We start from the raw sequence: 21,732 nt of genomic DNA, 5'->3' as shown, positions 1-21,732 counted from the left end.
AAAATTATCATAAGTGATCATGAAAACAGATGCTGGAGGAAAAATGCATCTCATCAGATTATCTTAATGTGTGGAAGGTCCTCAAGCACATGGTACACCACATCCCAAACCCAAATCAATGTCTCCAATGTATCCTCAAATGATTCCATAACTTCATTAACAAGCAGAGAGCGCCTGAGGCTTCAACACATGAATGATGGTTTAAAAGTAATTCAGTACATCCTGATACAATAATATTATATATTAGCCTTAAATATTAATTATTGAAAATAATCAAGCAGCATACTATAAACATGAATGAACAGACATGCAGCAGAAATAACGGTTCTGTAATTTAGAGCCTGTGGTTTCTTCACAGAACTCGGAGGATTGATAGCAACTGCTCTGGACTTGACGTCGGCTAAGTGAACGTTAGCTGTGAGCATCATGAAATCTGAAACTGGAATTGAAAGGTGAAGATTTCAGGTTGTTAGTATTTGTATGAGCAGCTCTACTGCTGAAAAGCTTCTGCTCTTTTTAAATATTATGCATGTTTGTTTGCACATACACTGTAAGTAATTATTCTTTTACCATAGTGACATGTTTTTAAAACAGAAGATGCAGACTAGAAGATTGGTTGGACCTGGAGCTTTGTTTTTTTTTGTCAGGGAATCCAGACAAAGGTAACGTTAATTATTCACCTGTTTCCACTTGACAGCATAGTACAGTGTAGCTGAGCTGAAGGGAGAATTTTGTGCACAAATATTGCAAAAATGAGCTGTAGCTCTATTGAAACTGTGTACGTAACTTTGGGTTGACTTTGAGCACTTAACAGAACCTGCAGGCTGTTTTGTTTGGTGTTGTCTTTTTTATGGTTCTCGGTGTGATTATTGAGTTTTTAAGCATGAATAACTTGTTCCAACAGTTTCCATCAGGTGTTTATTTTGCTAGTTAATGTATTTATGATATATTTGAGTTTACAGTATAATTTACAATAATTGAACATATAGAAAATAAAGAGAATAGAGTCTGTGTTAATGAGATGGAATTACGCTGCTCAGTCTGTTAAATCATCTTTACCATGAACATAAAGGGAGTCACTCAGAAAAGGTTTGTGTTTGCAAACTTTATTTTGGTTAGGGGGAATGTTTGTGCAAGACATTTTATTCCTGAAGGTTAGGCAAAACTGGAATATCACATTTTCACAAAGTAGAGAAAGTAAGCCCCCCCTCCTCCACCGTTCACATGACAGATCTTTGATAATCAAAGACGACCATTAACTGGAGTAAAAATAAATCTAGAGCGAGCCGTTACATGCCTGCCTGTGTCCCAGTGGATATTGCCACCTGTGTTGACTAAACTGAGCTACGATGTGCTTCACTTGTAGTAAGATGATGAAGTGGAACCACAAAACATCCAGCAAGTTCTAGTTCGATCTAAACTGGGGGCAGGAACCACTCACTCTAGATTTGTTTACGCCGTGTTCACAATGTTACACTCGTACTTCACAACATCGTCTTTAAGTGTCTTAATATGTCACCAGGTTGTTGCTTATTACTGTTAGAACATAAGTTCCCAACAAGTTTGCCAAGGCTTTTTAACCGGGGTGGTTACAGAGAGGGACGCTTGGTCACTTTGGTCAGTGAGTCAGCAGCAAACAGTTCACACATCCCGACAGCGTCTAGGAATCGTGGCACACTTCAGGACTTCAGTCCATGACACAGTATCAGTAGTTACACTAAATAGCTTGGTCCCCCATCAGAGATTAACTTCGTGCACTTTTGTCAGCGTGCACACCTGTGTGCAAGTACCCAAGCTTAACATACACGCACTCAAGCATCCATTCACACGTTTCTCCATACTAAAGCCCAGTGGAGGCACTTCATATGAAACTGTAGAACCTGACTATGTCGGGCTGTAACGAGGCAGTTCAAAATTAACAGGTCTGTCAAACTGTTTAGTGTTTTCACTCAGAGACCCAGACAGGTCTGGAAGGAGCCACAGCGGATCTGACTCCTGAAAAAAACAAAAACACTGTGCCACTGTGAATACCAATCCGTTATGAAGAATTTAGAATAATGTCCGAATGAGGCTGGAGAACGAGACACGCAGCCAAATTTACCAGCTTTAGAGTGGCTTCTTCACCCTGCACCCATCTCATAAATAGGAACTTAATTTCACTGACACAGCCCATAAATCATTACTATTCATACACACGAACACACGAATCATTCTAGTGTGTGTTAAGATTAAATTCAATAGCAGCGTCAAGGGGCAGGCACATCAAAAATGAGAGCCAGGAAAAAAAGGAAAACTGCCATCAAGTATGAAGACCAAATGCAGGAAAGCTACAGCTTGAATTTTTATCCTCGTTCTCCCTTTTCACCTGTACTATGATGTGAGAAGGATCCAGAGAGGGGAAGATGCTCCGTGGTGTGAAAGACATCCGATTAAAGCCTCTGACTGCAGACAATCAGTTCACACCGTCTGCACCAATGTGTGTCACCTATGGCACCTAATGTGGAAAACACCTATGGCTTCAGGATGCAGTGGTCCAAAAATAAATTAAGTAACTATATCAGGATATTTATTAAGTATAACAACTAAAACACAGTCCAAATACTTTAAAAGGAACTGCTACAGCCCTGTTCTACATACCTATTAATTCTGCTAAATACTATTCATACTTCACTCTTAAAATCATTTTAAATCCTTGATAGTTAGGTGACATTTGAGACGGTAGGATGGGTGATTATCAACATGTATGAGTAGCATTATTACCTTAATATTTAAGGCAATATCATCCATTTCCACTGCATATACATATGAACACTGCCCAATTATCTGACAGCACAGTTACAGATTTTAAATTAACCAAAGCTCAAAGGGAAAAAAACAAAACATTTTCTGTCTGATTATGAAGTTGGGATCCTGGCAGAGAACAACTGTGACATTTAAGGCTTTTTCCAGAAGGCTTGAGGAGAGCAGAGCAATCCACGCCCAGACAACATCAACTGGAAAAAATAAATAAATAAAGAGGACTGAAGGTCGGAAATGGATAGACACATCTAGCAAAACAGAACCTGCATTAAATGTTCTTATTTTTTTGTAGGTAGCAGTAATACAACACAGGGTGAGGCCAGTGATTAGTAGATGAACAGCCCACCACAAGCCACACAGATACTGTCCACACCACATCAGTTCACTTGCATTACAGTAGTAAAGTGGTGAGGAAATGTGTCGGGGGGAGAAATGAAGCATTTTCCCAGCTTGCAATATCTGAAGTACTTGCATGCTTGCAAGTGATCAATTTGCTTTTCACATACATAAACCATTTTAACAATAATAATAATAATAATAATAATGGGATGTTTCACATTAGCTGTAGACAAACGGGCTAATGGAGTTTCTGCTCCTTTTGCCAAACTTTAAGCAACATTTAAAAGTAATTTAAAAGTAAGTTCAAGTAGGACCATCTACAGAAACAGAACAAAAACTGCAATAAATGAATAACTACTTCAAAAGCAATTCAGGAAATATTACACACAACAGGGCACATTAGACTTAAAAACATAAAAGAAACTAGTTGCAACTCAAAACCTACGTCTCTCAGAAATGGAGAATGTTACCGTTTTTGCTAGTGCTGGCTTTGTCTTATTTCTTAATTAAAATCAGCTTTAACAGTGATAGCCGTTTTTGCGCTCTGCGATCACCCATGGAACAAAAACTACCTGGACCACTCATGACGAGGTTCGTAAGCCATGCTGTATTCCTGATAGAGATAGTGGAGTAGCTCTTACTTGTGTACAACTCAACTATGGGAGGGAGCTCCTGGGACAGCAACCTTATCAACAGTCTTATTAATTGCATATACATGTAGTTCAGATGGATCTGTTAAGAGGATAAATAACTGAAAATAAAAACATTACACAAGGACATCCTAAATCTTGCCTCTGGGCAGTTGTAAGGCCACAAATGCTGAAAAAAGTTGAGTTGTTCCATGTCAACCTAGGACAAGCACTGTGACAATCTTATGGCAAGCATATTCTCAGCTGCAAACTAATATTTTAGAACACCATATATACATGAATAAAGAGCAGCACATCCACACCAGTGATGAAAAGAGGAATTCTACTCAACAGTGGACAAAAATCTCAAAAACCCTTCATCTGCAACAAAGGTACGACATGGCTTAAGACCTGAGGAATACTTTGAAACGTCACAACCTGGTGGGTCTACAAATCAAGCTGTGAAGCAATAATTATGTAATTGATCACTTGCAAGATCTTAAAGAATAAAACCACAGAAGCTGAAAGTAGCTTAAACACACAAGTGAGGATTAGCGCACACTTTAACGGTAGCCTGGGTGATGAGTGTGGACTCCGCCGCCATTGCTGGGCTCCTGAACTTGGCCCATGGCTGATCTATGCATCTTCTCCATCATATCCAAGTTTTGCTCCTGGAAGCTGGACATCTGGAAGTCCCCTCCTAAGAAGTCCACATTCTGCATCAGCTTCGACTGGCCAGCCGGACCCTCTTTCCCTGGTCTGTACTTTGCCCCCAGGATGCGGTCTGTGGAGGCAGCAGCCTGCCCTCCCTGGAAAGCCACTGGGAGTTCCTGAGGGCCGGATCCATTGTTACCTGCTGTAGCCGGGATGCTGCCCCACGGTGGCTGCATGTAGTGACCATTAATGTAAGGCATAGAACCTACTGGGCAGTTAACAGGGGATGAAGGTCGTGGCTTTTCTGCAGGGTGCTTTAGAGGAAAGGACTGTGCAGCATTGGGTAGCTTATGGGGATAACTGAGGTTCCGAGAGGGGAAAACACACTCAGCCGGAGGCTCCATCCTTGGGTTCTTGCAAGGATGGGCCCCCTCAGGGGGCTGCTGCATATGGGCCAGTTGATGCTGAGCCCAGGAGCGCTGTTGTTGCTGTTGCTGCAGCTGCTGTAGCTGTTGTAAATGTTGCTGTTGCTGTAACTGTTGCTGCTGCTGCTGTTTCTGCTGATGTAAGTGGTGTTGAAGTTGCTGCTGCTGCAGTTGTACCTTTTCTGGGTCTGTGTGAAAGGCAGGTATACCATTAGTAGCAGCTATACTGGGCTGTGAATGGAGAGCAGCACTGGGAGTCTGAGCAGTAGTTTTGTCTGAAGGTCCCACCAAGAGGCAGCTGGGCACAGAGCTCAGAGCCGGGTGGTGAGAGGACACCCTTGAGCTGGCATTAATCAGCAGGTTGCGGCTGATGGGGCTGGGGTTTGCAATCTGACCTTCACAGACTGAGGTGGTGCCCATGCCAGCTCGTGCCTGGCACAGTTGGTTGATTTGGTGCACAATGCTGCTCAGGTCACTGGGCCGATTCTGATGCAGGCTGGCTGCCATCGACAATGGGATGGTGGAGGTAGATACAGTTACATTTGGTGGGGCGTCTGCGTCAGGGAGCTTCCTAGGCCCGTATGCCCCAGGTGGAGGCTGCTGGAGGCTATTAGTCATGGTAGGAGGTCCTGCACCCACAGCCTGGAGGCTAAGAGGCTGTGAGCCAACGAGCCCCTGGGTGTGCTGCAGGCTCGGAAGCTGAGCTCCATCAGACAAGTGGCGCAGATCCTGAGTCACTCCCTGTTGTGTTAGTAAAGCTTGTGGAGGAGCCGTCTGATGCTTTAGTGTTTGCAGATGAGAAAGATGCTGCTGTGGTACAACTGATGGACAGGACTGGCTCTGCGGTTGCTGTAGCGCCTGGGGGTGAGGCAGACTCTGTTGCCTCTGTATGCCTGGTGGATGAGCCAACTTTTGCTGTTGTGAAGTCTGAACCTGGGACAAGCTCTGCTGACGCTGCAGAGCCTGCGGATGAGCCATGTTCCTTTGCTGTAACGCCTGTGGGAGAGGCACAGCTTGAGGCTGCTGTATAGTCATTGGATGAGTTATGCTTTGCTGCTGCTGTAGCGCCTGTGGGTGAACCATGCCCTGCTTCTGTGCAGCTTGTGTCACAGGCTGAGACGGGCCCTGTAGGTGAGGCGCAGGCTGTGAGAGATTTAAAGTGCTTTGAGTGGCGTACGGCCCACTGTGAGAGTTCATGACGGCCTTATGAAGCTGCCGGGCACGGCTACCGTCTAACTCTTTGATGACACCTTTGGCAGGCGCACGGAGGACAGCCAGCAGGCCCCCACTGGCGCTGACCTGAGAAGGGTAGGGACTGTGCCGCTGGCCAGATGAGGATGTGTCAAGCCCGTTGACTGTGCGTCGAATGTGCTTCCTTTGAGGTACTTTCACACTATTGGGGAAGATCTGAATGGTTAGAGGGTTGTTGGCAACTTTCTTAGCATAGGCATCCAACTCTGCTGGGGTCGGATAGCTGGCAGATCTCATCTTCTGTGTAGTTTCCCCTGCAATGTGTGTAAGGACAGACAACAAATCATAATATACACTAAAATGCACTGCAACACAATTCGTCAGCCATAAAATTACCAAGAATTTGTGCTATTCACACTGTGTAAACAAATGTTGACAACTAAGATAAGAAAATTACTAAATTAACAGGAAATAAAAACCACAACATGGTGGAAAAAGCACGTACATTTCTGAAGTCCAGTGTTCATCTGCGTGCGGGAGAGAAGTCTGGTGGTAGGGTCACCTGATGCTGGCAGACAGGCCAGCATGTCACTATTCCACTAATGCAGCATGGGAAACCTTCTCCTCACCATACTGGGGAAAAACAGGGCAGGCGTAACTCAGCTGTTGACAAGACACTTACGTTGGTGTGAAATTACTTTGCCATCACCTATTTTCACATCCAGTACAGTTTGACCTTTTGCAAATGGCAGCTTGTAATAAACTGACATCATGGTTCTGTAAAAGCTCAGCGTCTTCACCCTGCAGCTAGCAAAGTGCTGAGATGAAGATGGAAAGAGCAATTTCTCTTAAACAACACGCCACAATGGCAGGCTGTAAACCAACAGAATACATTCTTTAAATTCACAACACTGCACCAAAAGCACAAACAGTAAAAAAGCACATTGTAATGTACTCTGCAGAACATGTTTTAGCGAGTCATTATGAAAAGCTAGATCCAAATCAGAACCGAAAGACTGGTTTGTCAGCAGATTAGTATTTCAAGATTGTACAATGATAACAATACAACTTTAAATATTTCAACAGTGGAAGTGTTGTAGTGATGAATCAAACTCTAAATCAGTGACGACTATGCAAAAAGATGAGTGACTAAACCATCAGGAAACTTGTGGTCAGACAGAGGTTAACAGGGGCAATGACAAAGCTACATTCCTACACAGTAAATAAATGTGTTTTTGGTTTGTTCCTCCTGTGCTTCTGATAGCAAAGATGGGGGACAAAACTAGTGCTGCAAATAATCATTACTGTCATATAACTGATTAATCGTATGGTCAACAAAATGACAGAAATTGTGAAAAGTGCCTGTTACACTATCCTTAAGCAAAAATATTCCTAGTTCTGAAATGTGTATCCTACTCCTAGCTGTGCTGACTGAACTAGTCAGCACATTAGTCTATACTGTAATATTCTATTGGTTTGTTGACCTAGGATGTGTTATTAATGCTAAGAAGTTGTACAACAAATGTCACGTTCCTGAAACACAAGTTGACGATTGTGGTTATCTTTAAGATTGTGATATTAGATCACCACCTTGCCCACCCATAATCAATTATCAATTAACTGTTTGTTTTAGCTCTGTTTATATTGCATAAATCTTTGTTGTATTAATCACCCTCTGAAACATGCTGTTAAATTATATCACAGGTTTTACACAAAAGCAGTGCTCAAAATGTGGATATAAGGCAGAGTTTAAGCAAACAGCCATGACCCAGTGCCACTCCCAGAGCTGCTGTACTGTGTCTGTATTGGCTTCAGTACAGACGTTATTAAGTGGATCAAAGCTCAGCCATGATGCGACAGATGTAGGTTAAATTCAGCCTCTTCGTCACCGTCATAAAATTTGTGTCATGCTGCTGACTCAAGGTTTTAGTGCCACAGTAATCCCTGGACTCCACTTACCTTACATAAAAATATTTACCTGTGATGTCTACAGATTTTAAAATGGAGCACTCATCTCCCATATACAACCTAAATATATATAACAGCTACAACTAATGATTTCTTCTCTGAAATCTTTCTTCTTCTTCTCAGCTCTGAAAAACATCCACATAACCTTAAAGAATTAAGATGATGTCTTATGTTTTCTTTAGTTTGATTAAAAGTAAAATAATAATAATAATAATAATAATAATAATAATAATAATAATGATAATAAAAATATTCAATTTGTTTTATACATATGAGAAATAATAAAAATAAGAGGATTCAAGCTAACAACAACAAAATCTAGGTGCCGGTCATCATAAAGTTTCTACATAAAAATTATACACGTAATTCAACACACAGGTGCACCAGTGTAAGTCACGTTAATAAACTGCGGGAACTTTATGTGCAATTATTTGTATTAATTTAAACAAAAGCAGCAAATACTCTCATCTCAGAAGATAAATATGCAAATATTCAGCCCAGTTTCACTATATGGGCATAAAAACAACAAATTCATTATCAGAAGATTATTTTTCTGTTGATCCATTGATCCGACTCTCAGGCTTAACCTTTCACTTCTACTACACAGTGTTAATGGTAATAATCCATTATAAGGAATCACATTTTCTTGTGGTTTAGTCACACAGCGTTTTGCAGATTCATCATATATTTACAGACAGCTGATGATTCATCATTAGTTCATATCCACTGTTGAAATAGTCAAAGCTGCCCTGTCACAGTGATGTGCAGCTATTCAATGATGCTTTATTTGATTTAAATTAAAATGGATCAGGCTACAGGAAACAGTCTCTTTGTAGATCTGTGTCTACATTAACATCGCCACAGTCCCACGGGAGGACGGAACGGAAAGAAAAGGGATCCCTACTAACAAACTGGAGCCTGTGGCCTGTTCTACAGACACTGGTCGCTACTGTGTGCTCATCCACAGCCTAATTTAACCTTTGTCACCGTTGTGAATCACATATCTACAGTGTGACAGTGTGCTAGGATAACTTTCAGACAGTCTGTAGCTAGGTAACGTTAGCCATCTGTCTAGCAGTCCAGCCTTAACCTGCTGCACTTTAAACAGCTAGCTACTGCTAACACCGATCTATTAAACCGTAGCTGGACTATTCCAGCGAACAAACCCAAACTGGATTGGCTGCAGGGCCACGATGGCCCCTTTAGAGGAGATAGAAACGGTGAAATAACCTCGGATAATGTGTTAGCTCGAGTCCAGCTCCACAATAAATAAGGAGCTTCTTTGTGCTTATTGTGACCAGGCCAGCTGCTAGCCAAACTTTAGCTTTTCATTGACGAAAAACAACGGCGCGACGCGCATTAAAGAGGATGATACTTACGCCTCATGAATCTATGAGTAGGGAAACTTCATTTTGTGGAGATATGCCGTTGATTTTGTTTTTAATAATGAAGAGACCATCCCCTGTGTGTTGATCCTCCGTGCTGCTGTCTGGCTACGGCAGCAACATTTGTGGCGCATGCGCAAACAGGAAGAACCCCGTGTAGGTTTAGGCACCAAAGACAAACGCCTGTCCAAAAATAAATAAATACATAAACAAATAAATAAAACAACGGCTGCAAGCTCAGAGGTGTAAGAAGGATCAAAGCAAAACATTAGTGACACAAAAATGCATTTATAGTATTCAAAGATCCTCTCTCAGGACCCAAATCTCTGTATGTAGTGTGTGTTTTAAAGGACAGATTCACAATTTGTGAACTGTGCGTGTCTGTCAAAAAACATTAAAATGCAATCATTCCTCTTATTCATACTGGCCTGTATATTATTGATTTTAATGCACCTCTAGTGGCTTAAATAAAAGATAAATTTTTCAAAAGTTTATGGGGTTTATTTGTTTTGTTTTTTTAAATCTTGATCCTATTATAAGGTTTCAGCAGTCTGATGATTTAGTCAAATCAAGTAGGCGTCAAACTGTTTAGTACCAAAATCCCCAGGATACTGTTTCCTTTCTGTGCTCATCTGCAATGAGAGTCAAAACTACTACAAAGCAATGCAGGACATCTTCAAGCAGAGGATAAAAAGTACCAACAGTTACCTACAGGTTTCCAGTCTGTGTCGGTGGTTTGGGGCCCCGTTTTCTCATCTGTCAGTCTTGAGTAAATTTATTACATGACGTTCCACCACTTGGTCTAAGTTTGATTTCAGAAGTGGAGGAGAACTTTATAATAAAATTGCTCCTCTTATCAAAAATAATAAAATGAATTTAACAAAACTGACAGTGAGTGACGGCTTTAATCGTTGTGTCTTTTGAATCAATATTAAGAAGCTTCATTAGTGAAATTGTGCAAAAATAATAAAATAAATAAATGATGGCATTTCAATTTATTATGATATTAGTTAAAAGTGGACAGATGACATGCATCAAGAGCATACAGGAACTCATGGCCATTGGAGACACAGTGTATGTATTGTAAATAACATTAGTAATTATGTCAAAATTTCACATTACACATTTAGAATTAGAAAGTTTATACATTGCACACATAAAGTTACCAATGTTTGTCTGCAAAAACAAATCACGGTCACAGTATTTGTCAAGTCACTGATAGGGTCACTATCAGCAGAGAATGAAACAAATAAATTAACAGTTAACAACAGTAGTAACAGTCTCTAAACCCTGTGTCAGTATGCTGCTATTAGCCGTGTTCTCAGCCACGGTGTTTATTTTATCAGCTTGAGATTTGATGCTCAAACTAAACATTAGCATGAATGCAGCTCAATACAGCAAGAGACAAGCAGGTTTTTTCTATGAAATATCATGGGAGTTTCCACCCCCCCACAGGGATATTCCAGAAATCTTTAGTAAATGTAGCATCAGCTCCTGTACTGCTGCACTGAAGCCTAATGTGGTGCATTTAATCCCAAAACAACAAAGCAGCGTGACCGTGTACAGCAAAATCACAGATTAAAACAGATCAAACATCTTTCTGATAAGTTAAAGTACTCTGGATAAAACGAACGTCACTCTATATTACAGCCACAGTAATAAAACAAATAGATGCAGACACTTACAAACATGGAACAGAAAGCGAGTTTTCTGTGAAATATGTAAAAGTTTGGTTTGTTGACACACTGTCAAACATGGCTTAGCATCTACAGATATTTGTAGTATGAAATTAAACATCACTGCGAGATAAACGATGCAGTGTCCTTCCTGATACAGTAAAAATTAAAATATAATCTAATAGTTTTGGCATTGTTTGGCCTTTAATGTTTAATTAGTTCAATCTTATTCATGACCAAATCAAACTGTACTAATCTTAACTGCACAGCATCTTTTTTCTCTCAGCATATAATAATAATATATAATAATAATAATAATAATAATAATAATAATAATTTCCTGATATGAACAGTTTTGAGGATTTTGATTACTAAACATCCTTCAGGAGGAGCAGACAAAACTCCTCAAACTCAGTAGTTGGTAAATATTTAAGGATTGTGATTTGCACAACAAAAGGGGCTGCATTTAGGATTGTGAGCACCTTTGTTACATCATAAAAATCAATCACTGAGAAATAAAATAACCTGAATAACATCTGATAGTTAAAAATTACAACATGTACAATACAGTACAAAGAAAGATCCACAATTACCAAGAGAAGGTTCAGATTATCTAGGGAATGTGTCTAGCAATAAAGACAGAGGTATATAAATCAACAAAAGGCCTGGAACAAACACGGGCCTTGTCTGAAATGCAGGGCCCCGATGTATAAATGCCAAAGAAAAGGTGTTATCATGCAATAAATAAAAGTGACCTGGGTAGAAGTCACCAATTGAATATCAGCTCTCCTTTTCAATGGTATTTTATACAAATGGGCCAATATACATTACACAATTCAAAAAGACACAACTCAAAATATTCCCATGTTAAAAGTAAATAAATAACTTTTGAATGAGCAGCAGTGCATGCAGATTTTCTGGTCCTGTATAAAGTAAGGCACCAGAGGTATCCAAAATTCACTTGGTATACAGTATATACATAAAAAAAAACAAAATTCTTCAAGTGTATTAAAGGCAGTCTATGAGAGTGCATACAACAGATACTGGAGTCGTGTGGAGTCTTCGGTTTTCAGGCTTGAGTGCTGGTCATCTTCTGCAGCAACGGGATCTGTCAAAAAAGAACACTTTATTCACCCTGGCACTGAAACTCTGAGGCTCTAAAACAAACCCCGGTAATAACTAAGATAGGGCACTTTCATGACCTACATTTTTAACACCCACCACTGTTTTGTTCTAATGAAAACACTGGTATCAAAAAGCAAAAATCCACAGTCTAACACACTGAATGTGTGAAAAATGCTGTAGAACATAAATTTGATATAATTAAGGTCTGAAATTATCACCCGCCAAGGACCAGATGCAGGTATATTTTAAACATCTTGTGCATTTTACAGCTTGGTACTTATTATACATTCCCATTAGAAAGCATTTTACCTTTGACAAGTCCACTCCTGTCAGAGCATTGACAGACACAGGAAGTTCAGCCAGAAGGCGATTCACCTCGCCCGTCACGCGGCTGCCCTCCCCGCTCAGGATGACAATCTCATTGGTCTTAGCCAACGGCGCTGCCACCTTGGAAGCAATCTGCAAAGATACAGTTAAGTGTTTACTGTAAGCACGAAGACATGAGGGGAATGATATGCATATTTCTTCCATTTTTTGGAACCTAGGATTTATCAGAACATGTCCTGCTGCTTTTAAGTGCTGCAAAAATAGAAGAAACCGATTGATTCATTTGCCGGGCCCCGGGTGTCGGACTTTAGGCCCCAGCCTGTGATATAACATACTCTACGCTCTCTCTATTACATGCATGTGCAGCCATTCTTGCATCTGTGCATTACCAGCTATTTCCCTTGTACATCTACAGCCAGCTCTCCTAAGTTTGTGTGTTTTTTCATTCTGAACAGATGCAATTATCGGCACAACCGAAAGTCCTAATTCTTATTACCACACTGTTTAAGAGCTTAAAGACAAATAACACCTTTGTTATTAAAACCAGTTCTGTGTCTCCAGTCTCCAGCGTCTCTAGTTCATCTACAGAGGGCATTTTGTTGATGTTATGCATCAAAGCTGGTAGTTTAATTCATTCTCAACATTTCCACTTTATTCTCGACACATTTCAAGTTTTTACTTGAATCTTTTTTCTCATCATTAAAAATATTTTTTAAAATCTTCCTCATGGCCCAAATACTCAAAGTCAAACCCTGGCTGTGGTTACACTTAAAATCATTCTACCCCTTTCTAGCAGCTCGTGTGGTAGAATGCTGATTAATCAAAGAAGAAGAAAGAACTGATAGAGACTGGGTTAATGTTCACTCCATGTGAGTGTATATGATGTGTTACTGAAATTTAGCACAAAATGAACAAAGATTTCCAAAAATTGTGGGTTAACAATTGTTCGGTGTGAGAACCATACACTAACCTGGCATTGGATCATGCAAAACAATTGCCATGTAAACCAACTACTACTACTACTGCTGTTCGTAGATGTTGGACGTCGAACTGTCAAACTGTGTGGTACCTTTGGCAGTGCCTCTAGGACCAGAGCAGTCTTAGCTGCCTCTCCGTACTGCTGGTAGGCTTCTGCCTTCAGTCTCATCTTCTCTGCCTCCGCCTTGCCCACTGCTTCGATTGAGCAAGCCTCCGCCTCTCCGATCTTCTTGATCTTCTCTGCTTCAGCCTGGGCTATCAGCACCGTCTTCATCCTGATGTAGGGGAAACACGAGTTAAAATAACCGAAAATAACTTATTTCAATACATCTATCAAAAGCACCTGAGTCACACAATATGCTGCTTATCAGAAAAAATGTGTCACAGAAACCTTTAAAAGCTTACACCTGGCTGAAAGTGACCTAAACTAACATGTTTTTATTGTCATTTTTTCTCTCTCACTCACTGTTTTGACCAGACTCGTGTGGGAACCATTAAAACCAGAGATTTTACTCCTGCTTTCCTCAGAAATCACACATTATTTCCTCTGCAGCAGGCAGCAGTGATGCAGTCAGGTGCAGTGATTGCCTATAAATTGTTCATGCCCACCTTCCATTTTATAAAACCTCTTGAAAACATTTTTGCCTGATTATTTGGAGCCTATAAAGGACCACAGCTTAAAACACAGCTGTAAAATGACTACTGGAGTGCTCTGCATTTGGAGAATACCTCTTTACCAAGTGTTTCTCTAATTACTTTACCAAGTAATCTGGTCAGAGCAAGCTCTGCTGAACAGTGATGTGTGGGATGAATATACTGAATCATCCAGGGTATTGATGAGCTAACAGATGTGGTCAGTTCCTGGATCTATTACTGTGAAGAAATCATCATTCCTGAAAAGATGATTAAGGTCTATCGCTACAGTAAACAATAGTTGAGCAAAGAACTGAAAGTGCTGTTTAATAAGAAAAGACTGCTTTTCAAACAGGGACCTTCAACTTGTGGTGGATGAATTTATAAACCCCCGCTATGAGTTAAATGTAACTGAAACTTAAGATACTGTACGTGTGTTGATTTTAGACATAATGAGGCAGTTTCTGTCAGGACTGTAGTAAATGTCCTTTAAGTCCTTTAAATATCTGGGCACAGTTTTAACTCAGCTACAAGCTGCAGTGAGGACTGATGCAGACAGTTGTGTTAGGTCTTTACTGATAACTATCTCATACATTACACTTACTCTTCTTTCAATTCATGTACTTATTTTAACCTATTTCTGGTTCTGATTTCTGATCAGCTAATGGAAAAAAGTCTTCACTTACTTCTGGCCCTCAGCCAGCTGCTGCATTTTGTAGGCCTCAGCTTCAGCGGGCCTCTTGACCGTGGCAATGAGCTCTTTCTCTGTCCGGTTTATCTCCTTCTCCTCAATGGTGATCTCTTTCTTCCTCTGCACCACTTGTATCTCTATCTCTTCCAGTCGGATCTTCTGCTGCTCCTTGGCTGCCTGCAGCTCGTACGCCAGCTGAGCCTCTGCTTTCTGAAAACATCACCAGGTAGACTGTCTCACACCTGAGGCATCACACATTTAGTTGTTCAAACGTGGCTGGTTTCCTAACAATTATATACTGTATATCTGAGGTCACATGATTCTTCATCGACACTGTTAAATATTAAAACTCCGTCCAATATTTCCATCAAATAGAAATATTCCAGGTGTCTTAAAGTAGAAGAAAACACATTTCTCCACATCAACATGTCCTTGGTATGTTTAGAAACTTTGAAATGTTAAATAAAGTGCTGTAAATCCGAGCTAGACACAAAAAAAGCTTGGCTAGGAAATATGGAAATACATTTTTTTCTATCAGTCCATATAAACAATTCTGAGAATATAACTCAAGTTATTAGTTCTTAACTTCAAGGCTGCCGTTTTTAATTAGGATTACCTTTAAGAAGATTCAGAACTTCAGAGAAATTACCACAAATTAACTGAAATTTGACGTGAATCCTAAGAATCCTACATCCACATTTTGTGTTGGTGCTTCTTTATTTGTACAGTCCAATCTTGTGTGTATGTTGTAGTCTAGTACCACAGTATTTCAGAAATAGCTAAAAGTACCGTCTGACTTGAATCAGAAAAGTCCTGAAGCTACCGGTCGGTCTATGTGACCTGTGGATGAGCTGCAGTTCAGTAGGTACAGGAGGAGGCGACGGTAACACAATGTTAAGAGCAGGTATCAGCATAAGCTGAGAGTTTCAATTTTCTTGTAATATGCCAGCGCGGTGTCTACAGCAGCACATACAGCTACGGTTCACAAGTGGAAAATCAGTCAGTGTCAGTCTCCTAATGTTACAGCACTAATTACAGCTACACGTTAATCAAAGATATATTTTAGTAAATTGAGTTTCAAACACTATTGGTTGTTGTAATGCTTTCACTTATATGGGGGATCTTTTGGGGTGACTGTAATTACCCCAAAAGTAATTAATTTGACTGTAATTACCACATCTTCATGACTCACTGCTTTACCAAAAGGGTAAATCAGCTCCTGTATATAAAATATCAGGTGTCCACCTTAGTGTTGACTTCTTGGTTGAAAGCAGCTTTCTGCAGCTCCAGCTCTCGTTTGGAGTCGGCCATCTTGGTGTCGGCCAGGAATTTAACATCCATCATCTCCTTCTTACATTCTGCTTCCTAAGAGGTGACAGAAAAGTACAGAAAGGATTAGTTGGTTGTTCTGCAAAGCAAAATCCACTTATCAGTTTTCCAGCTACTTGAATCACATTACCCGTATCCCAGCATCCCTCTCTGCCTCAGCCACACCAATGTCTGCATCCCTCTGAACCGCTGCAGTCTGGGTCTTTCCAAGGGAGCTCAAGTAATCCAGTTTATCATAGACGTCCTGCAAACACAAACACAAAGGTCAGGTACAAGTGATAAGTAGTCAAAGGTAAAAACTAAGGATGCCCTGATCAAGACTTATGTCCTGATATGAGTTCTTTAATATTTGTTATCTGCTGATACTGAGTCAGATCTAATTCCTTATTTACTAAAGGTTCTTTATTCTGACACACTGAAATAACAGCTCTATCCTACTGAATCTGACACTCTTTACTTTTCAAGACATATAGAAAATGTGAATTCTGATATTTAAATGATCCTCTGGGATAAAGATGCCTCACTCCATGGAATTTTACAGTATCACTCAGTTCACATGTAGTAGTACAGTGGGGTCACAGAGTGGAGTTTTGGATTTATCTATACAGAAAAACATAAATAAAGAAAATCCATAAATGTCTGAGGCCTGCACTAATGAGCTAACTGGTTCTGGCCCATCACAGAAAACATTGACCTGGACTAATTGATGTAATAAAAATGAACTCTGTACTTCCAGTGAAGCACTATGGTCAGCCGCTGTGGCTGCATCAGTCCTCAATTAGCTCTAATCAACAACAGTGATCTCTGCTGAGGGCGTCTCCTCCCATAACATCTTAAGTCCCAGCAGTGATGACTAAAAAGCAGCAGCCTCCACAACGAATGTAAACAATGAAAATAAATGGCGTCTTCCATTTTGGTTTTATACAATGTCAAAATACAACAGCTAATACATATTAAACCATGTCGACAAATGTTTGAACTTCTACAGTAATGACTAAACAATATGTTGGTCTCTTTCTCACTGTTCACGCGTCATACAGAAATGGATACAGCGAAGTGCTCATGATCACTGCTGAGCTGTGTGTGCATTAGAGCCATGCCCAACAAACAAACAGGAACTTCTAATCAGTTCTATTTTTTTTTCTTTCAGAAGTAGGGAGATAGTTTTATTATATTGCAACTGAATATTGTGATGAGGACAAATCTACAGCTCATTAATTTCAATCCACTATTAATTAAATACATCACAGTATGACATCATGATTTATTACAAACTAAACATGAACTTTAATTATTTCACGTTTGGTTTTATCAAACCTAACAACTGGAACATTTTAAAGCTTTGTTTGACTCCATAAAACTATAAAATTGAGCAGCATAGCTACCAAACATTTAGAAGAGTTGACTGGAAATTAAACACAAGATGTTTTTTTTTTTTTTTAGTTACTGTCAGAAATTGTGAAAGTCCTGTTTGGAGAATACATTTCCTCCACCCTTGAATACTTTACCAGCAGGGATGAAATTAGGATGTAAGACAAAATAAATTATTTTTCCCTTTTGGCTAAAAACAATACAACTGCTAATGAAGGGCCAGAGAGCTGCGTTCACTGTGTTTTCTGAAAATAACATAATAGTATTACAGGAGACGACAAACACAGCTTTGGGACTCTGTGTGACCCGAAGAGTTTCCTCCTATTGTAGTCAGGTGGAGCTGTTGTGTGGGGGCAGGTGATCCAGCTGGATCCATGATTCATTGTAAAGACAGTTATGGGGCCATAAGAGGCTGTGGGAGATAATGGACCACTTCTTTAAGAACATTTTTAGAATTTGTTTATGTGGAAAAATATGACCAGGGATCTGCTGTTTAGCTGCTTTTTCCTGTGTCCTGTTTCCTGATCCAGTTGTTTTTTTCTTAATGCCCCCATGTTGTTTAGAGGTGTCATCCTGGTGGCTGAGTGTGTGCTACCAACCAACTTGTTTCTTTGTGTTTAATGTTGTTTTGTCCTGAACTCACCTTAATGCTAAAGCTAAGAATCTCGATGCCCATCCTGCCCACGTCAGGAGCGGCCACCTCCCTCACCAGTTTAGCAAACTGGTCCCTGTCCTGGTAGATCTGCTCTACAGTCAAGGTACCTGCAAAAGAGAAAAAACATTTCATTTCAAAACGTCACTTCTCACAAACCAGCAGCAGATTGTATTTCAGCTGAATGTGAAGAGAAATACTGTGTTTATGTAAAAAGTAAGCTGGTCCAAGTGTGTAATAATTTAATAATACAGCAGCAGCATAACAGATACTGCTGCTGCCACCGCAAATCAACCACGAGCTAAGATTAGTTAGTTAGGTAATTAATAATTTCCTGATTTAAAGAGTGTGTGATGGTTGTTTTATGCTATCTTAAAGAAAAAACAATTAAAAAGAAAATACTCAGCAGATAAGTATTTTACATGTTATTTTAACAAACAGATGAGATGTCCATACCTAGAATGGAGCGCAGATGTCCCTCCAAAGTCTGCAGAACCACAGCCTTGATCTCCATCACTGATTTGCCCAAAAATTGCTCAGATGCAACTGCCAGCAAATCTGGTTCTGTCATGACTTTCACCTAAAGACAACAACATTAAAGGGTCAGTTTTGTTTTTTTGATATTTCATTTTTATTAATAACTACAGCTGTAACATGCATTTTATAATTTAGGAGTAAAACTGTCAGTTTTTGTAAAGGTCAAATAACAACCCATAGTTGCTCCAATCTTTCAATGAAATTTTAACTTGATAAAAAAAAAAAAAACACATTACACAAACATACACATTGCTTGTGTATTTAACCTAGTCAAAGTTTGTAAATGTTTACTGTGGTCTATACATAAGCAGCTGTAACGTTGTGTCTACACCAGAAGCATAATCAGCGTGTGAAGTCTCTGGTTCATGTTCATAAAGGGAACATGTCATTGCACGTGTTCACTCATGCAGTAATTTGTTTATGAAGAGTAAAGAGAGTTTGAGGTGTACATATTTACATATTTTCAGGAGAAATGCTTTGGTTTGGTTCTTTATGATGACTCTTTTATGCATGTTCAGATAAAAACTACAATTGACTTGCGTGTAGTGCAGACAACGGCTGATGGGTTCTGCTTCTGTCTAAACAAACATGTAAACTTGTAAATCAGAAAACAATATATACACCAAAGAGACAAAGAATCTAAGAACACTTCAGATTCCAGGTTTTGATATTCTTTGCTAAGGACAGATTAATTTAGAGATTTAGAGACACAGAAAAGATGCTGGGATGTGGTCTTACCTGAGCCACCCCAGTGACAGTGATAGCTACTCCCTCAGCTGTCTCCACATCCTCACATCTGGGCTGCAGAGTCATGATCTCCAGGGTTATCCTAGCAGGGAACACAACACAGATTCAAGGCTGCGTCTGGTTATATTGTGACTCACAGTGTAGTGTTGACACTGGGAGATCAATCTTCCTAGGTTCAAGGCCCACCTCTCAGGGATGTAAAAATGATATTATAAACATCCTAACAAAGATTAACCAGCCAAGGAACACTGCATATCTGAGAAAAGTGTGTGCATGTCATGTAGGCTTGACAGAGAAAAAGACCATAGAGCCGGTTGTATGTACATTGTGTGAAATATGAACAGAACATAGTATATTACAGCTTTTATCTTCTACTTGTTTACACACTGTCTGCAGTTAATGGGACTGACATCCCAGTGGAAAAGCACAGCAGCCAAAGCTCATTGCAGCTGCAGCCATTTTATCCAAATGATTTGGAACAGAAACCTTTTTATAGCATAATCCACTTGTTTGAGATGAGTAGCACACAGTGGCACAAACATATGTTAAGGAGCTACTAAAAGACCATTTGAAGAAAGCAAAAAACTGCTTGTACTATGTTGTCACCTTTGGGTGTCTGAGATGAGCCACCAAGCCCAGGCCCATCCTCCCACGACGTAGGTCTTATCATCAGCACCACAACAAGTACCTGAGGGAAGGGGAAGAGTTTCATGACAAAACATTGCCATCCAACACCACTGAACATGTTGACATCCACTGTTATTTCTGTACCCACTTTACTTTAGTAGTGAGATTAGGCCAGGTAAAATAAACACAGCTGAGAAAATGTTATGTGAAGACAACAAGACTGGTTGGGCCAGTATGTTGTGTTTAGTTGTTCTGGATGAAAGATATGATTTCATCTTCTGAGTCTGAGTGGATGCTGTCCTCGAGCTCTGCTGATGTGTAGTACTTCTGTTATTCACAATGCTCTCTGAATGCTCTATATGGTATTTAAGTCTGGCTAAATAACTGCAGGTGAGTGAGGACGGTTAAACGGCTTGTTCAGTGTCTTCACCAAGACTTAAATCTGGCCTTATTCACCCTGAAAAATGTTGGTGCATGAATAATTAGGTTCTTCATGCAGGTTTCTGAAGATTTATTGTTCAACTGACACTAAATGTATGAAAACCATTTTAATGTCTAAGTAACATGTTCAGAGTGTTTTAGTTTAATAATTAATGATAGTTGATGGTTGTACACTGAAAGCAACCTATTATTCTGATTAATATATGTAATTAGATTAATGATTATATATATATTATGATAAATAACCTGCATGTTTTCATCTATAATCATGATGAGGTAAACAGATATGTTCTGAGTATTTCTATATACTGAATATTGAACAGCTCTCTGAGGATTTCATGTATGTGATTCTCTCTAAAATGTGAAATCTAAATAATCTGGACATTTGTAGGTTTAAATCTCAGATGAATTTGAAACCATTTTAAAACCACAACAAAATCCGGACTCATGTCACATCTTCGACAATTTCACACACTAGATTATCTAGTGACCACTAAAGCGACCCGGAGCTTTAATATTTATTTATGTTTTTCTTTCACTACTTCCCTCTGTGCTCCGTAATAACAGTGCTTGTTATAATCTAATCACTTCTCTGTTGATCAACCAAAGCGCTGCAGTCATGTGACCCAAATTAAATTAGCGTTAGCACGACTTGCTAATCACGTTAGCGTTAACTGCGATTTAACGGTAAATTCATGTATTGACAGATGATTTTATTATTCTAACACATGCGCCCGCTGTCCTACAACACTTGAGAACAAGATTAACGTGGTTTTATTTTCTAGTTAGCAGCTGTTAGCTGTGTGACAGCTAACGTTTGCAGCTCCGTTAGCTCGGTGACGTTAAAAGGAGACAGCACCTACCGGAGACGACCAGAGCTTCGTTCGGACCCACGGTCAAACAGTTCCCCATGTTGTTCAGGACACAAGACAAACTACCGAACAGCAGGTTCTTGTACTGGGTCAGAACTGAAAATGTTTAATGTAAAATCCGAGCGTTCGTGTCCCGGACGACGACAGCAACAACAGCCCCCGCCCCACCTAACGACGCCGGAGTGACGTAACGAGCCGACACCGGAAAAACAAATAAAAGAAAACAAACAAATAAAAGAAAAACAAACAAATAAAAGAAAAACAAACAAATAAAAGAAAAACAAACAAATAAAACAAACAAATAAAAGAAAAACAAACAAATAAAACAAACAAACA

The 21,732-nt window shown here is 39.8% G+C and overlaps 2 protein-coding genes across 2 annotated transcripts; both read right to left on the bottom strand.

Moving 5' to 3' along the window:
* Positions 1-1,079: 1,079 nt before the first annotated feature.
* Positions 1,080-9,735, bottom strand: LOC113169435 (protein FAM222B-like). The gene is made up of 3 exons (XM_026370832.1): positions 9,385-9,735; positions 6,543-6,670; positions 1,080-6,351 (listed from the first exon to the last, which is right to left on the bottom strand). The coding sequence occupies exons 2-3, from the start codon at positions 6,622-6,624 to the stop codon at positions 4,331-4,333; spliced, it is 2,103 nt and encodes a 700-aa protein (XP_026226617.1). The 5' UTR covers positions 6,625-6,670; positions 9,385-9,735; the 3' UTR covers positions 1,080-4,330.
* A 631-nt stretch (positions 9,736-10,366) lies between these two features.
* Positions 10,367-21,436, bottom strand: flot2b (flotillin 2b). The gene is made up of 11 exons (XM_026370954.1): positions 21,388-21,436; positions 20,063-20,144; positions 19,448-19,538; positions 18,629-18,752; positions 18,164-18,282; positions 16,280-16,393; positions 16,066-16,185; positions 14,816-15,030; positions 13,588-13,771; positions 12,501-12,650; positions 10,367-12,174 (listed from the first exon to the last, which is right to left on the bottom strand). Exons 1-11 carry the CDS (start codon positions 21,434-21,436, stop codon positions 12,136-12,138), a joined length of 1,287 nt encoding a protein of 428 aa, XP_026226739.1. The 3' UTR covers positions 10,367-12,135.
* Between the last annotated feature and the right edge of the window lie 296 nt (positions 21,437-21,732).

The sequence above is a fragment of the Anabas testudineus genome, chromosome 13 (assembly GCF_900324465.2).
Source record: "Anabas testudineus chromosome 13, fAnaTes1.2, whole genome shotgun sequence".
In the NCBI taxonomy this organism is placed as follows: Eukaryota; Metazoa; Chordata; class Actinopteri; order Anabantiformes; family Anabantidae; genus Anabas; species Anabas testudineus.
Note: the sequence above shows the minus strand (reverse complement) of the source record. Positions and strands in the feature narration are given on the sequence as shown.

What these genes read in the sequence shown, in the direction of transcription:
- LOC113169435 (XM_026370832.1), bottom strand. Translation starts at nt 6,624, where the DNA reads ATGCTGGCCTGTCTGCCAGCATCAGGTGACCCTACCACCAGACTTCTC. An exon ending in GAACACTGGACTTCAGAAAT is followed by an intron (nt 6,352 to 6,542) that starts GTACGTGCTTTT and finishes CACACATTGCAG; the next exon opens with GGGAAACTACACAGAAGATG.
- flot2b (XM_026370954.1), bottom strand. Translation starts at nt 21,436, where the DNA reads ATGGGGAACTGTTTGACCGTGGGTCCGAACGAAGCTCTGGTCGTCTCC. An exon ending in CTGTCACTGGGGTGGCTCAG is followed by an intron (nt 18,753 to 19,447) that starts GTAAGACCACAT and finishes TGTTGTCTTTAG; the next exon opens with GTGAAAGTCATGACAGAACC. An exon ending in ACATCTGCGCTCCATTCTAG is followed by an intron (nt 18,283 to 18,628) that starts GTATGGACATCT and finishes TCTCTTTTGCAG; the next exon opens with GTACCTTGACTGTAGAGCAG.